General features: G+C 42.5%; 1 protein-coding gene across 1 annotated transcript in view; it reads left to right on the forward strand.

The window, feature by feature from the left end:
- The window catches only part of dner (delta/notch-like EGF repeat containing), a 53,653-nt gene that overhangs the window by 20,408 nt on the left and 17,522 nt on the right, over positions 1-15,723 (forward strand). Inside the window, exons 2-4 of the mRNA XM_073479956.1 lie at positions 9,350-9,694; positions 9,798-9,895; positions 14,246-14,409. Coding sequence (XP_073336057.1) covers positions 9,350-9,694; positions 9,798-9,895; positions 14,246-14,409 — 607 coding nt within the window. The remainder of the gene's footprint in view (positions 1-9,349; positions 9,695-9,797; positions 9,896-14,245; positions 14,410-15,723) is intronic.

A 15,723-nucleotide genomic window follows, 5' to 3' on the forward strand; every position in this document is an offset into this window, starting at 1 on the left:
CAAAACCGTCACTTTGCTGCCAAGGATAGAAATGTTTGACACAGTCTTGCATCATGATGTGAGAATTACATAAAAAGCCTCAGACTGAGCTCGTTCCATTGACAAGCTTGTTGTCACTTTGCAGTATGAGACAGTTTGACTGAGCAAATCCATATAACACATTCCCACAGTTTCATTGTTTCTGTGGGGGGGAGGCCAATCCTTGCTTGTGGTTTTCACAGAGCCCCGTGTGTCTCATAATTAGAGGAAAGCTTCCTTCTTGGCCGCAGACTGTTTGGTATCCAGAAAAGCTCTTGTGTCTTCATCAACTACCGTCTGAACCACTTTTCTGCTTTGTTGATTTCTCGCTCTTCGGTTTATTTGCTTTATTTTATGCTTCATTTGGCCCACTTCCTCCTGCTTGGCTGCATTTAAATCCCCGAGTCAGTCCGCTCGTAAAGCAGGGATGCACTCTGGGAAAGTGCAACATTTTACTGTGTGGACGCAAAAAATCCAAACTCAAAAAAAAAAAAAAAATACTTGTGTGCAGTACTTCCACACATTCCTGTGGACACATACACACACATATTTCGACAGCAGCACATTTTTCACTTGATTAGTACAGTTAATTACGTACCAGCGGCAATTTTCATGGCTTTCTGAATGTATTGACTTAATTTCTGGATCTGTTTTTGGTTCGTCTTCGTATAATCAGATCACATCCCAGGGCTCAAACCTCACGAGAGTAGACATCTGCAGGGGGGAAATGGCTCTATTTAGGGATAATTTTCAAGTATTATTTTGTCACTATCATGAATTAAATATTTTGTTTTAGCTGGATTGCTGGTGCTCATTAAGCCCCGCACATTCGAGATAAAAATTACTGCTGGCTATATGAAAGTTTAATTCGGTTCATCTAGCTAATTGCTGTGTGATTGATTATATAATTACAGAGTATTTGTTCCTTGGCTGTTGTAGCTCTGCTTGTAATTCCCTGCCCACCGTGGTGATGCAGTGTGTTTCACAGCTGTCGATCCGTGGAGAGTAATGTAGTTATAGCTGTGTGCGTTGTAAAGTACATGGCCGGTGTGTTGCAGCTTTGTACTCTCCCCCCTGCCTTATTTTTTCTCTTGATATTTGTTCAGCGTCTCTGAGGTAACGCGGAGCAGAGAGATGCTCCAGTTTCTCTCTGTAGCCTTGAATTCAGCAAACAGCGAATGCTTGACATGTACACACTCCGTCTTAAAAAGAAGATGGATCTAGATCAGACCAGTATCAATTTTTAACTACGTTTCTCATTAGTAAAACATGAAATATAAGACCCCTGTAGACACATGAAGTTTCTGCTGATAGTCAGACTGCAGCCAGCACGTTGCCTTATCACAGCCTGAAACACTTTAATTGAAAATAAATGATAGAACAGATTTCTGATGGTGCGCGACATTTATGTTTTTTGTATTAATTGGATGGCCAGGACAACATGTATCTAATCTTTAGATAGGAGAGGTTTTGCAATACAGCAGACGGCAAACTTAAACACCAACTTATTATAGGTCGAAGCAGCCACATCAAGTACGGTCAACAACAGCAGGGAGATAACGAGGGAGAGAAATTCCCCAGACTCCCTTATAAAATTACTCAATTTGTGAGCTGTTGAGTTAGGAGAAACTTTATAAACTGTGTGAAGTGCTGTTTCTGGAAAGTTATTAATTATTTGTGCCTTTTTTGTAAATTTGACAGCACCCTCAGCACCCCTAGTTCCCGCATCCATGGGTAAACGTACAGTTCTGCTGATGAAACTTCAGAATAAGCACTTTGATGAACGCCTGGCTGATGTTTAGCACGGACAATCCATCTTATTGATTCAAAATGGCACCAGGTGAAGAAATTAAATTACCCACTAACCTCTATGAGCAGACAGTTGTGGCTGAAATGCACCAGAAATGGAAATTCAAAGTGCTCGACTGCCACTGGACTTCAATTGAATTTCAAACATAGACGCTTATTATGTTTCAGGTCAGGCTGTGATTGGTTCGCACCACTGCAGCACCACAACAAGTAAGAAACAAAGAGGACAGAGAGCGGTTTACCCTGCTGCGAACAATAATGAAAGTAGGGATGACGTGTTTTTGTCGGCTAACCTGGATGTTAGCATCGCCTGGTTTCCATGTCAAAAAGCCTGTTGGGTTATTGAATTGGATTTTGGGTTATTGCAGAAAATAAGCTCTGTGGTAAAAACAAGCCTATGATACTTTTAGGTAGGCTATACGTGGGCTATAAACAGAATACACTGCAGTTGCATGACTTCAACATCACCACCACTGACTGATGTTTTTTATGTCGTAGAACAAAACGTGAAAATCTCTTAAGCTTGTGTTTAACTATAGACCTCATTTCAGACATTTAACCAAAAACCATTCAAAACAACCATTAATGAGGCGATGGAACAAGAGATTCGTAAGTGTAAACATGCTAACTTACTTCCAGGTTTTAGGACTCATTCCTGTGGGACTATATTGTGAAATGCTTTGCATTCTAACATGCTAAGCTAAAGTGGTAAACTTTATACCAGCTAAATATTAGCATGTTAGCATACTGATGTTAGCATTTTGCTCAAGCACAACTACGCCAGTATAAATCCTCAATAAGCTGCTAGCACGGCTGTAGACCTTTAGTCTTAACCACACGGTTATCGTGGCCAAACAAATACGGGATAACGATATTATCGTGATATCTCTAGAAACTATGAAAAAAGAAAGTGCTATCAGTTAAAATTATTTTTAACTTTGTTTCCTGTGTGTTTTGTCTTGTTTTTGGCAAATGTATTACAATCAAAATATGAGTTCAGGGACGTGGAGAGGGAGCATGTGACGATTAGTTCATCGATACTGTATCTGTGTCTACATTCTCACCCCGTTCTTTTCTTCTTCTCGTTCAAATCGGAAACAATAAGTCGGTCAGTGCATTGGCTTTCAGTCTGTACTATGTTTTAACTGCATATGCATGAAAAGTGGGGTTCAGAAAGCCTCATTCAGCCAGTCTCATTACATCTCTGCACAAGAAAACTCTTCTCACGTCGGTGGTTGTGATGCAATCGCTCTCCCAGCTGACACTGGTAAGAAAAAGAAAGCAGAAGACTCGCTTCAACAATGCACACTATTCCTGGAAGTAATTATGGTTACTGACTTCAAAGCTGCAGCTCAGATTCAAACAAGAAAGAGGAGGTAGCGACTGAAGATTTTGTGCGGTCAGGGTTCAAACTTTCCCAGTCGACACTGTGGCATTCGTGGATTACAGACGTCCAGATGTTATCGAGAACCAATACGTGTCCCTTCATCTCTGCGGGATCCTTTCATGAGACAAATCTACCCTCTCTGGGCTCCTGCAGGGACATTCATATTTGTGGGCAAGTGTTTTCATGAGCGAGTGATTAAGCAAATTCTCTCTGTATCTATTCTCCCTCCACAGCAGGGGGGTGCTATCAGCCTGACTGAGGGAGGCAAAATGGTGATAAACAGCCCAGATGAGGAAATAAGTGGATAGTAAGATGGATCGTCTCTCTGCAGCACGATGGGACGTTTTGGGCAAATATTGATACTGTTTGTGTGGAGAACAGGTGTGGTGGGGGCGTGAAAACACACACACACACGCACAAACACACTTATCACGCTGTACTTTGTGCTAATTGCTCTCACGTTACCTAGCTACTGTAGCCATGGCAACACATCTTGATCATTATAAAGGAGCTGTAGAAGAATTTCAGGCGAACTGCTGAGTGTCCGTATCAGCTTCTCAAGGAGACACACGCTCTCACTTTTACCTGGGATTGCGTGTGTTGTTGTGGGATTCAGAAAAGGTGGAGGCTAGGAGGAGGCTGTGAAGTCCAAAGAAAGTATTGATAAAGCTGTCGGGGGTCACACTGCAGTACTTTCCTACAGTCCCTTCATATGAAACTCTGCCGTTTTCGTCACGTCTATGTTTCAATTGTGTTTTTGTACGAGTCATGACTGCCCTTCAAAACTCATTTTGTGTGTGTGATTAGCTGAGCGATCTGGCCATTAAAGTGAACCCCTGAAGTATTATGGCCCACCACTCAAATGAGTCACCCATAAACAGTAAGTGGCTGATAAACTGGTGAAATGGAGCGCTCATTTGAAGCTGTTATGAAACAGCTGACGGCTCAAGGTCCATCAGGCCTGTGGGTTCACAGGTGCTTGTTTCAATAAAAAAAAAAAAAAAATCAGTAACGCTTTGCATTAAGGTCCTTAAGCGTTAATTAATAGTTAAAGTGACTACGAGGAACAAAGAGGAACCCCAAACATTATACAAACTCTTCTGGGAAGACTTCCCATAATGTTTGGGTAGATATTGCTAAACTAAGAAATATGTCCGCACACTGAATTTGCAAAGTCATGAATAATTTAAACCTGCAATAACAGTTTTTTTTCAGCCACTTGGTGACGCAACACTGACATTTCCAACACATACTTTACCAACGACTCCCAAAACAACATGGCATAGCGGACCTTTGTTGTACCGTCACAGTTCAGGCAAACATTGCGGGATAAAATGAAAATGTTACCTATGTAAGTTTTGTAATGTACATGATATAACTTCACTACGTTAGTGAGTTAAAATAACTCACCACTGCCTTTTGTTTTCACACTGGACGTGAACAGTGGTCTCTATGGGTGAAGGTCCTGTGCTTGTGTTTCCCACCCATCCGCCCCCGAACTCCTCTCTACATGGACTTTGTCACTCTTTATACTACTTCCTCCTTTGCTGCTGTAATAATTATTACAGCCACTAGAGATCGCTGCCTGACAAGAAACGTCATTTTGGATCGTAATAAACTGCTTTCACGGTCGACCTACAGTATGTCGTCATTTTTCATCACCTTCTAAGTTGATATAATGAACAGGGGATTATTTACACATCCAGCAGTTGCAGAGCAACATTATTATTAATTTGAAGTCTGGTTTCAGTCCACCTGATGAATGTAAGTCCAATAGTTTCTCTCTTTTAGCTCCTCCTGGTCTTCACCAGCTCCTGAGGGAAATACTGTGTCTGTCTGCTGTTTGATGCTGAGCAGGGCGTGTCCAGTGAGTTTTTAGACCCTTTTCGCTGAGAACAGCTTCCTACAACAGTAAAGTTTTGGGCTGGACAGTTGAACAATGAACTGAAACACAGGTAAGACGAGGGGAGTTGCAGATTCAGGTGATAAAGCTGCTTTGAGGCCTCTTGCTCCACTTGTAACCAACTGGGACTGAATGTGCACATAATGTACCTTCTTTGCAGGCACTTGCTCTTATTACCGAGGTCCGAGACTGATGTTGGTCGATAAGGTCTGGCTCCCAGTCAGTGTTTGAGTTTGTCCCAGAGGTGTTGGATGGAGTTGAGTTCAGGGCTCTGTGCAGGCCGGTCATGTTCTTCCACAACAAACAGGTGCAACAATTTCCTCAATAACCCAGACTGTTTCTTAAAAGTTGAATGATTTTCCTCAAGCCCAAACTGTAAAAAAACAGAACCAGTCCAGAAGTACACCAAACATAATGTATATATTGAAAAGGTGACAGAAAACATAACTTTCACACTGCAGCCTTCACCAAATAACTGACCAGCAAAACACACCTTGCACATACAGCTTTTCAGCTTCTTTCCTGAGCAGATTCAGGCGATACACACTGGAGCCCCTCATAACTCCTGCTATTGATCGCTTTACAGCTTTATTTGAAGGATTACATACTGCTCAATCATGTCCAGGCTACAAACAAGACTGTTTTTGTGAGCTCTTAAAAAGTTGGCACGGTATGTTTTTATATAACAACAGATTTGTGGAGAAAATCTTTACACTGCATCGCTTTTTGTAATAATGCCCACTGTTTATCACCACCCACTTACTTTTTAATATCAGCTTACCACATACACCTTCTGCAGGCTGCAGAATAACTCATCTCAGCCTCAGCATGAAGTGATATAAAGAAGCTAGCAGGCAGTTTTGTCACAATTATTAATCTGTGTGGAGAAATTCTCTTTTCACTCTCTCAGAGGTCAGAGGGCAGCTTCGGATCTGCTGGGCTGGATTTACTGTAATGACTTGCTCAAGGACACTTCTGCCAGCCTTCCTATCTATTAAAAGTTTGTCTCATTAATCACCAACTCTGTAGCCCAAATGAACACTCTTTAATGCCTTGAACACTTTAGCACAACAAGAGCAAACACCATATAAGTGATGTTACGGATTATACGGCTTCATTTTATTTGATGCGTCCATGAGTGATAATTTTCAGGACATTGATAATGTGTTTTTTATTCAAAGTAAAGCTTAAACTTATAAGTAAGTAAGTTATGAGTAAGAACCAACTGTCAAATTCATAATTTGATCAAATAGGGTGCTGCATTTCACCAGAGTTAGCGCTAAATGCTGCGAACATTAGCTACCACTAGCAAGTTAACTCAGGTAGCAATGGAGCTGGTGGTCCGGACTGTGAGCTGTTTACACCCCTAGCACGGGAGCTTTGGACCAGGCCGGGCCAGAGCTAGTTGGTTGGCATGCTAACTTCATTAGATTCCTCTTAATTTTAGTTAATTTTTGAATGTTTCCAACCCAAAGTATTATGTATTGCACCTTTAATGAAAGCTACAGCTCAGAGGCAGGTTGCATTAAATCTGTCGGTTGCATCATCAGGCTATGAACATTTCCTTTCCTGTCAAGATGCTGTAAAAATCCTCAATAAAAACTTGACGCCACGTCACCATCAACGTCTTTGTTAATGGTCAGAGGATGTCAGGTGTGCAGATAAACAAGCTCCTGAAAAAAAAAAAAGCATTGTTCAGTGTGCTCGATCTTGCACACTCAGTGTTTTAGCAGCAGCTGAACTCAATAAAAGACTTTCAGCTGGAGTTATGAAAAAAGGGCATTCACACCAGGCTGAGTCAGCCATTTATGTATGTCTAACCTTTTTCACTTCTATTATTAATGTGTTACCAGTGTGGAGACTGAGATGTAACACAGTGGTCACGGGTTCAGTGTTCTCCGCTAAATTAAATCATCCATTTGCTGAGTTTCATGTTTAAGTTACGATGTTCCACATTTAAAAACCCACAGCTGAGATTATTTCCCTTCATGATCTCATGCAGTTTCTTTCATTGTGTGTGTGTGTGTGTGTGGCATGTTCCCAGAAACAGACTCATCCAGCCCCTCCACCAGATTAAATTGATGATGCCAACAACTTAAGTAGCGTCGCTGTTTCCCCCCATCCTGCCGTATTGATCCGCCTTCCTCGGGGCAGCTATTCCAAATTAGCAAATAGATCACAGCACCTTGTGAAGCAATTAATTTAGCCTCGGAGGATTTCTTCGTTCTGTTTGTTGCTCCGTGTGGGAATATAGATAAAGGGACTAATGTGGGTTATTATCAGCTGCTTAGGAGAAATTGATTCACATGGTTTGCCAGAGCCCAGGGCAGATGAGCTGTTAGGTGCCGGAGAATAATAAGCAACATCTTGCAGGAAGATAGGCCTTAATACATGAATACTAATGGCACCACAGAGAACGTGACATACAGTGAATAGTTCTGCCACCAAGTTAGAAGTTATGGTTGTGAGATAAACCACATTTTTAAAGACTCAGGGTAAAGTTCAGAAAACCTCCACTGTCCCGCACATATGATATCTCTAAAGGGTGATGTCTTCAAATTACTGCCACAAAACCTTTATTAAGTCAGTGTGCAGTGATATAAAATGGACAAAAGCAGCAAACCTTCACCGTTGACGTGCTTGGGTCAGCGAATGGTGATGTTGAACTGGACTGCATCACACTGAGAGGTATTTAAACTGTTTTGTTCGCCCCTTTTACAAACACGAGGGTGGAAACACATTTCTATATGATGCAGTCCATTGAATATGTGGCAGAGCTGTTGCACTGAGTTGCATCAGGTGGTATGGGTGTACCTAATAAAGCGGCAATGGAGTGTTTAAAGCAAGACAACACAACACAGGAGATATCATGTGCTAATGACTTAAAAGAAATGTTGCATTTCTTGTTATTGGGATAAGTGTGCCACGGTGTTTGTGCTACAGACTTTAGATCGTACTGTTCTGCCCTTTCATCAGACCTGTTGTGTTGTTCGAGCACACTCTGTACAGCCTGGATGGAGACTGTTGGGGTGCAAAAGAAACCCGGACTGACAGATGAAAAAGGTCACGAGCTGCACTCTTAATTCCTCCTCCAACCCAGACAAGCACACGCTGCTGCCCCAAGGTTGATAAACTCAATCCCTGGTGGAGATAAGAGCAGCAGACTGTGTACGGTGGCCTGCTGGGACTGTTGGGACTGCTTTTCTTCACAGCAGAGAGAAAGTTTGATAGAGGCGTCGCGAGTAAAAAAAAAGAAAAGAAACCTGAGAGAGATTAGCACTAATGAGCTGTGACTCGGTCGTGGAGAGCGGACTGTTAATGACGCAGCCTCTCACTGCCTCTCTCTCTCACACACTCACATGTACATTCACATGCACGTCTCCATGCACCAGGGGGATTTGGTACCAGCATCATTACCATCCTTCTGTTCACTCTCTCTGTTGTTTCTCTCTGTCTTTTTATTAAAACTCTTATCCGAACGCATTTAAATCGGACGGCTGGAGCTGCAGATACCTGAGGTTGTTTCAGAGAATTTGCCAAAAAATAAAGAGGCTGCGGGATTATAGACGTTGTTAAAGCCTAAGAAGGCTCCGAAAGCCGAGCAAAAGGCAACACGGTGTCAGGCAGTAAGCTCCGTAAGCTAGGCTTTGTCCTCTTTCACCTTCAGCATCTATACCAGAATGTTTTCCTCCAAATATGATCAATTATTGATGGGGGAAACCAGCATGAAGGAGGCTGTCAGGGTGTATTTTTTTTTCATTGCCGCATGACGAGGGAAACCATGTTGTTGCGTGTGCGTGTGCAGGTGTGAGTACATCCATACTGTGGAGGGAAAATGGAGCGAGAGAGGGAAAGATGCAGCCCTGTGACAATTTTAAACAAGAGTCAGAATGTGTTAAAATACAAGGACAGAGCTGAGGAAAAGGAAGCTGAGTCAGAGAGCCGTAAAAAGAAGTTGCTGAGGTGCATTAAAGAGGGAAATGATCACTGAGAGTTTGAACTATTTCCACACTGTCTTCTTCTGCAGGATGCTCTTTGAGCCCTTTTAAAATCAGGCTGAATCCGAGGTTGACATTGTGGGCTGTCATTGTGAAAAAGTGACAAAGAAAAGGTGCTGAGACAGTGTCGAGGACAGCAGTGCAGCTGGCGAAAAACACACTTAGATAATAATGTTTTGTTCCCTTTCTCTCTCTGACTCCTCCTGTTTTTATTTATTTTCTCCGTTATTTCAGTTTTTCACAGACCCGTGTGCCAGCAGCCCCTGTCTCCATGGAAACTGCAGCCGGAGCGAGAGTGGGGAGGAGAGGGAGCCGGCCTACACCTGCGAGTGCACCGAAGGCTACGAGGGGGAGAGGTGCGATCAGATCCTATTGGACCTGCCGGCTGCAGACTGGGACCCCTCCACCCCCTCTGCTCCCGAGCTGGCCACCCCCGTCGCCTCCACCACCACGGCCGCCACTCAGCCACCGCCGCAGCCAACCACCATCCCCTCCACCACGCCGGCACCTCCCACCCTGCGGCCATGGCAACCCAAACCTGACCAGAGGCTGCTGGTGGTGCCGTGGGAGGCAGACAGGGTGAGATAAGTCCCACAGTGAATTTAAGCTCCTGTGGGTTTATCTCTGAAATGTATAAAGACCTTACGCGTGTTGTGTGTGTGTGTGTGTGTGTGTGCTTCAGGTGACGGAGGGTCTGCACTGTGTGAGTCCCGAGCTGTGTGAGCTGACATCAGGAACTCTGACTCTGTCTCTGGAGGTGCCTGAAGAGACGACTGTAAAGTAAGGGGAACATTAAGTACCTTTTATGACTGACTGCCTTCCCCTTAAAGCACAGCTGGATTAACCAGCCAGGGGCCAAAATTTAGCTGTAGGCTCCCATTAATGCCCAGTTTCTCTCGCTCTCTTTACATTTTATCTGCCCTGTTGCCTTTAAGTGCCCATCAGTTGCAGTTTTCATGGCAGACTACAGATGGCAGCTCCATTATATTTTGGATTTAAGGAGCCAGAAACCAACCAAAGCTACTAAATTCAACGAGGAATAAACACTATGTACGCATGTTAACAGCTGAAATGATACAGATATCAAACCTTCTTTCTTTCTTTCTTTCTGTCTCTAAATTACAAGGTCATTGTACCTTACTTGAGTATTTCCATTTTCTACTGCTTTGTCCTTTTACTCCACAACATTTCAGAGGTAAATACTATACTTTTTACTTCATTTATTTGATGTCTTCAGTCTTCTTTAAGTTTCTTCACAGATTTAGATTAATAAAAGTATAATCGACAAATAAGGGGTGAATTCTCAATACTCATGCTAGCAGTATATATAAAGTAGTAGAAATTAGCTCGACCTTTGTCGCACATGAATGCATCAGTAATTATATTTCCACATTGTTATATTAATTACCACTGCGGTTAGTTCCATGGCAACCCAGAGTTATGCCGAAAAACAAAAGAAAATCATTATAAAGTGAATATTTGATACTTAAAGGTAAGGTACTTCACTACTCTCTACAGTAAATGGTCGACTCACACGGGCGTTTTCACTTGTGCCCGATTGGCGCACGTCTCTGGACTGTGTGGGTGTGTACAGACTGCGCTTGATGGACATATCTCATTAGTTTTCTTAAACTTTGTTACACCTTTATCATTTCTTTTATTATGCGGAAAAGCTCCAACCTGAGCAGAGCTGTAATCAGCCGGAAGAAGTGAAAACACCTGTGTGGGTGTGCAGTGCCTTTTAAAGAAAAAAAGCAATGTGAACACCAAATGAAAATCTCTGGTTTTCCACCTCCAGCGGATTAAGTCCTTACCTCTCTTATGTTGTGTTGAATGTCAACACTTCTGTGGTTCCTTCACCAAGTGGGAGATATATCTCAGCTGTCAGAAACTCCTGATATCTCCTGACTCTGAATGGACCCTTTGACAGAGAAGCACAGGTGGAAGTGATAACATTAATGATGGCTGCATTCCATTTAGGTGAGCTGGTTCCAGGGCTCTGGTATTGTGCATGCTCGCTCACTGACATAGCTTACTGGGACACTTAATAGACTGGAGCCATCGTTAAGGTTATTTTTCACCTCGGCTGCTTTAATTACAGTCTGACCCATATAATGTGAATGCAGGGTTACCTTTGTGATACAGAGGTGTGCACAGGATGTGGTTACAGGTGCAACAGACATGAAACTTTCAACCAGAAGTGGTCAGTGATACATTGGTGTTCAGCTTGGTGTTAATTAAGGACACAAACAGGCAGAATCTAACCCGAAAACTGCTTTAATTAATCAAATTCAGCCTGCTTTTTGGATCCTGATCAACAAGAATAACAACAAAGCATGCTGCACAGAATAAAGTCTACATAATCAACACGAAGAAGAAAAAAAAAACTAAAAAATCTTCTTTGCACAGCATTTTATTTGCATACTTTACATGCAGCAACTTTTCTAAGCAACACAACACAGCTTGTGGCTTTTGTAACTAATAACCCTACATTTGAATGACCCACCTCTGGGACCTGAGACTCTGTATCACCTGTAGTACACCACTCCAGGTGTATTCCTTCTTCTCAGAGCGTGTTTACCCATAAACAATAGCTTGGTAAATAAGGGTCAATGAATAATGCAGAAGCAGTGGTCAAGGTGATCGCGTGGCCTCCTCGACGTTGCCCCTCATTGTGGATGGTAGGCACGACTCAGGGCCCTGATCACGATCGCAGACTGGGAGCTGCGAGTTAATCAACCGCTGCTGCTTTGTTTTCATACTGTATAATTACATGCGACACCTGAACGCACGCAGTGAAGGACACTTAGATCAGAGACACACATGCAACACTTGGAAATTAAGCCAACAGTGACGTCACTTTCGAGAGGCTGATGACAATGTAATAAAGATCTTGTGTCTCAAAGAGGCTGAAGAAAGAGAGAGAGGTCGTCATATCCCTGTAGGTACTCTGTGCAAACAATTACACATGCAAGCATTTTATGTAACAATATCAACAACACTGACGCAGAGTTTTACTCATGAGAATATAAACTGTTTTACATAATAGCCTCATTAATATAATTGCTTTGTAACAATAATGAATTAAGTTCTGTATTGACCGGCCACTAAATCAACTTTAATAAATATGACAAATGAGATGACAACAAAATGAAATTATGGGAAGCTTCTGCTTCTACTAACACATTTAAAAAATGGTCGTCATTATAGATCACTCCCCTTTGATATATCAAATGCACATTTCAGCTTGAAGAAGAAGTATATTCTTCAGGTATCTGAGCTCCTCTTGTCGTCCCTCGGGCTGAGCCCAGACACCCTGCAAAGGAAAACTCATTTCAGCTGCTGCTCGCCTGTCCACCATCTTATTATTCTGCTCATAGCCTCACCTTCAAGCTCAGCTCCCTCTTAACCTCAAAATTTCGGGCCGATCCACCTGCGACGCTCCAACTTGCCCTCGACCTAAAATATATCCTCTTATGTCCTGAGCTGTGCCGGGCCAGACTTTTTTGAGGGCTGAAGTTAGCTGAAGTACGGAGCAACGTAGGTTTTCTCTTTTATAGCTCTAAATTGTCATTGTTTGAAAACATCTTGAGTATTTGCTTTGATTAAGATACATAAAAAACAGGCGTGTAGGGCAAGTTTGGTGCTGATATTTCATTTTCCAAATCAAACAGTTTGTGGTTAACGCTCCTTTGTTTCCACTTTAATTTAACACACATAATGGGTCATTTTAATATCATTTTTCACCGCTGTTTCTCTTTGTATGAAAAGTACTGTCGAGGTAATGGAAATAATATTAGTTCTTGTCAGTTAAAAGAGATGCACAAAGGCAAAAGCTGAGAGGATAATCACCGATTTGTAATTCGTGTTTGTTAATATGAGAATGATTATTTCAGGTGTGGGAGTGAGGTTAGAGAGGGGCTTAGAAGCATTTAACCGGTGAGGAGCCCCATTGAAACAGCGCCTCTCTTACAGCACTGGGTTTTATTCTGCTCTCTTTCAAGAGGACTTCTCTCATTGTGGCTGCTCAGCTCCTCTTCAGCAGGCTGGCAGTGGTCGGAGCTCAGTGTTTCTGGCAGATGCAGTCATGAGCCTAATCACCATCATCCTTTTATACATCCTTTGTTTAACATCAGCCTCAACAATGATTTATTTGTTATATGTGATCTTTCTTTACTTAGACGTATCCAGTATTCCTTGTTTGCTCCTTTCATAATTGTTACGCCTCACAATAAACCTAAATATGGGATGTGTTGAGCTGCATGTACAGACGACCTGTGCAGCTGTTTTCTGACAAGGACTGTCATTGCAGTCTGTTTCTCCCAGCGATGTATAGTGGTGTAAAGTTAAGGGCATTACCTTGCAACATCATTAAAAATTGAAAGGTACAATATAAATACAAAATGAGTCACAGTCAAGGATCAAGTGCTCATTCATACTTGTTTTGTGCGCTCTCTCACTTCTATTCGTCTCTGTCCACGTTGAGCGTTTTCCTCACTTTGATACAAATCGTCTGAGGTCCTGATGAAAGATAGACCTCGACCTCGCTGGCTGTATTTCTGTTCAACATCACTCCCGCTGAGTCAGACCAGTGGTAGCCATTACTCACCACCTGACTAACCAACAGGAAGACTGTCCTTTAATCATTAGGCCTGGGTTCAGACACAGGACAAAGGGTCCGTCAGACCACCATGAATGGAGAATGGAGGGTGATATTTTATTAAGCTTCTTACTTAGAATAAAATAAGGATTAGAAGAAGTAGAGAATATATAGAGGATTAGTTCGTTCATCTTATCTTTAATGCTGGTTTAAAATGTCTTGCAAGATGAATAAAATGTTCGCTGGATGTAGAAAATAATAAGGGTGCAGAGTGTGAATTGAGCTCTCATATTTTGTGAATTCAATATATATCTGTGGGTACCATCCATTATTTAAACCGAATAATACAAACCTGCAGTACAAAAGCTGAGAGAGCAGCTAAGACTTGTCACCAATTAAAAAGGGATCACGGCAATCAGTAGAAGCTCGTGGTCTGGGCCCACAATAATCATATTCTCTTTATGATTCTTCTTCCCGCTCTATCCACTCATCCAACATCCTTTCCTCCCCTGCTTTGTCTCTCCAACTAGGCTGGTGGTGAACGCCAGTGGAGCTCCTGTGCTGTGGCGCGTGAATGAAGAGGGTTTCCTCCGTTCCTCCATTGTGAACGGCACTACAATGTATTTCCTGCAGGCCCCCGATGGACTGGTGGTGCCAGATCACTTGCTGCCCATGGGACAGAACTACTTCCTCAGTAAGATGCCTCCAATGTTTTAATGTATGTAACCATATGGACCAGTTTTCAACAACTATATTCACATCGGGTCTACTTTATCATATTGTACACAAAGGGGTAAGAGGCGTTATTTATTCAAAATCTTAGCCATCTTGGCAACGTCCCCGGACAGTTATTTCAGGCTAACAAGACCAGGCAACCACCTGAATGAGGGGGAGAGAGCCAGAACTTCACTTTCAATGGTCACCGGGACAAAAAAAAAAAATAGAATCAGAAAAAAATAGAATAAAAAAAATGCTCAAAAAGTTTGGTGACTTCTGCCGAAAATAAGGTTTAAGACGCCTTTTCCCCACACGTTGTACCTCAACTACGCGTCTGCATGGTTAACGACACCAACTTCTTTTAGTGCCATGACGTAGTATCATTTTAATTACACTTAATTGCCGTATCTCTATTTTTTATAATATCATATTTATGATTGTTTACTCAGCAACCACAGGGAAGCTAAACAGGAAACATTTTGAAATACCTCCAGATAGCTCATTTACAACTGAGCCAAAAAACATCTGAGGATTAATGAATTTAAATAAATTGTCTTTACAGCGTTTATTTTCCGACATGTCATTGGGGAGAATCGCATAATATTTGCATATATGAGCCCGAATATTGTATTTGCATATTAAAAAAGGGGAAGATATTTATGCGGGTATTCCATCTGTATTTTAATACTGAGCCTCACACACAAGGGCATACTCACACGGATTCTGTGAAAGAGTACACATCGTGCCAAAAAGGTGGTGTGAGCTGCAGTGGGTGCTGGAGGGGGCTAATTGGAGTCTCACTCGTGGACTGAAGGGCTGGCTGACCTCTGTGTGTGTTCAACATACCTGATGCTGTTTCACTACGCTGCCTGTCTGTTGACCTTGATGTGTCTGCTAACTCTGTGGCAACATAGCCTCCGCTTCGCCTTAGAGAAAGAGAGAGAGAGCCAGAGAGAGACCGGGGCAGATGACATTGGGGAGTTAAATCAGAGGGGTGGAAGGATAATGGAGGGTGGGAGAGAGTCAGATAAGGAGGGAGAAAGATAGCAAAAGAAAGAGATGGCAAAGGGATTAGAGGAGAGGATGGAAGAGTGAAGGTCAAACTGCAAGAGGAAGACGGAGATGCATGCATCAGTGAGGAGGGAGGAGCAGTGACATTGCATTTCCCTCCTCACACGTCACTGTTTCTGAATGCTGGCAATGTGCTCTCACAATTTGAGCGAGCGGTGACTGTGCAGGTCCAACGTTCGATGTCATTGGGCTGATGAACATTTGGTGAGGGATGACGGAG

This window comes from Pagrus major, chromosome 2 (assembly GCF_040436345.1).
Source record: "Pagrus major chromosome 2, Pma_NU_1.0".
NCBI lineage: Eukaryota > Metazoa > Chordata > Actinopteri > Spariformes > Sparidae > Pagrus > Pagrus major.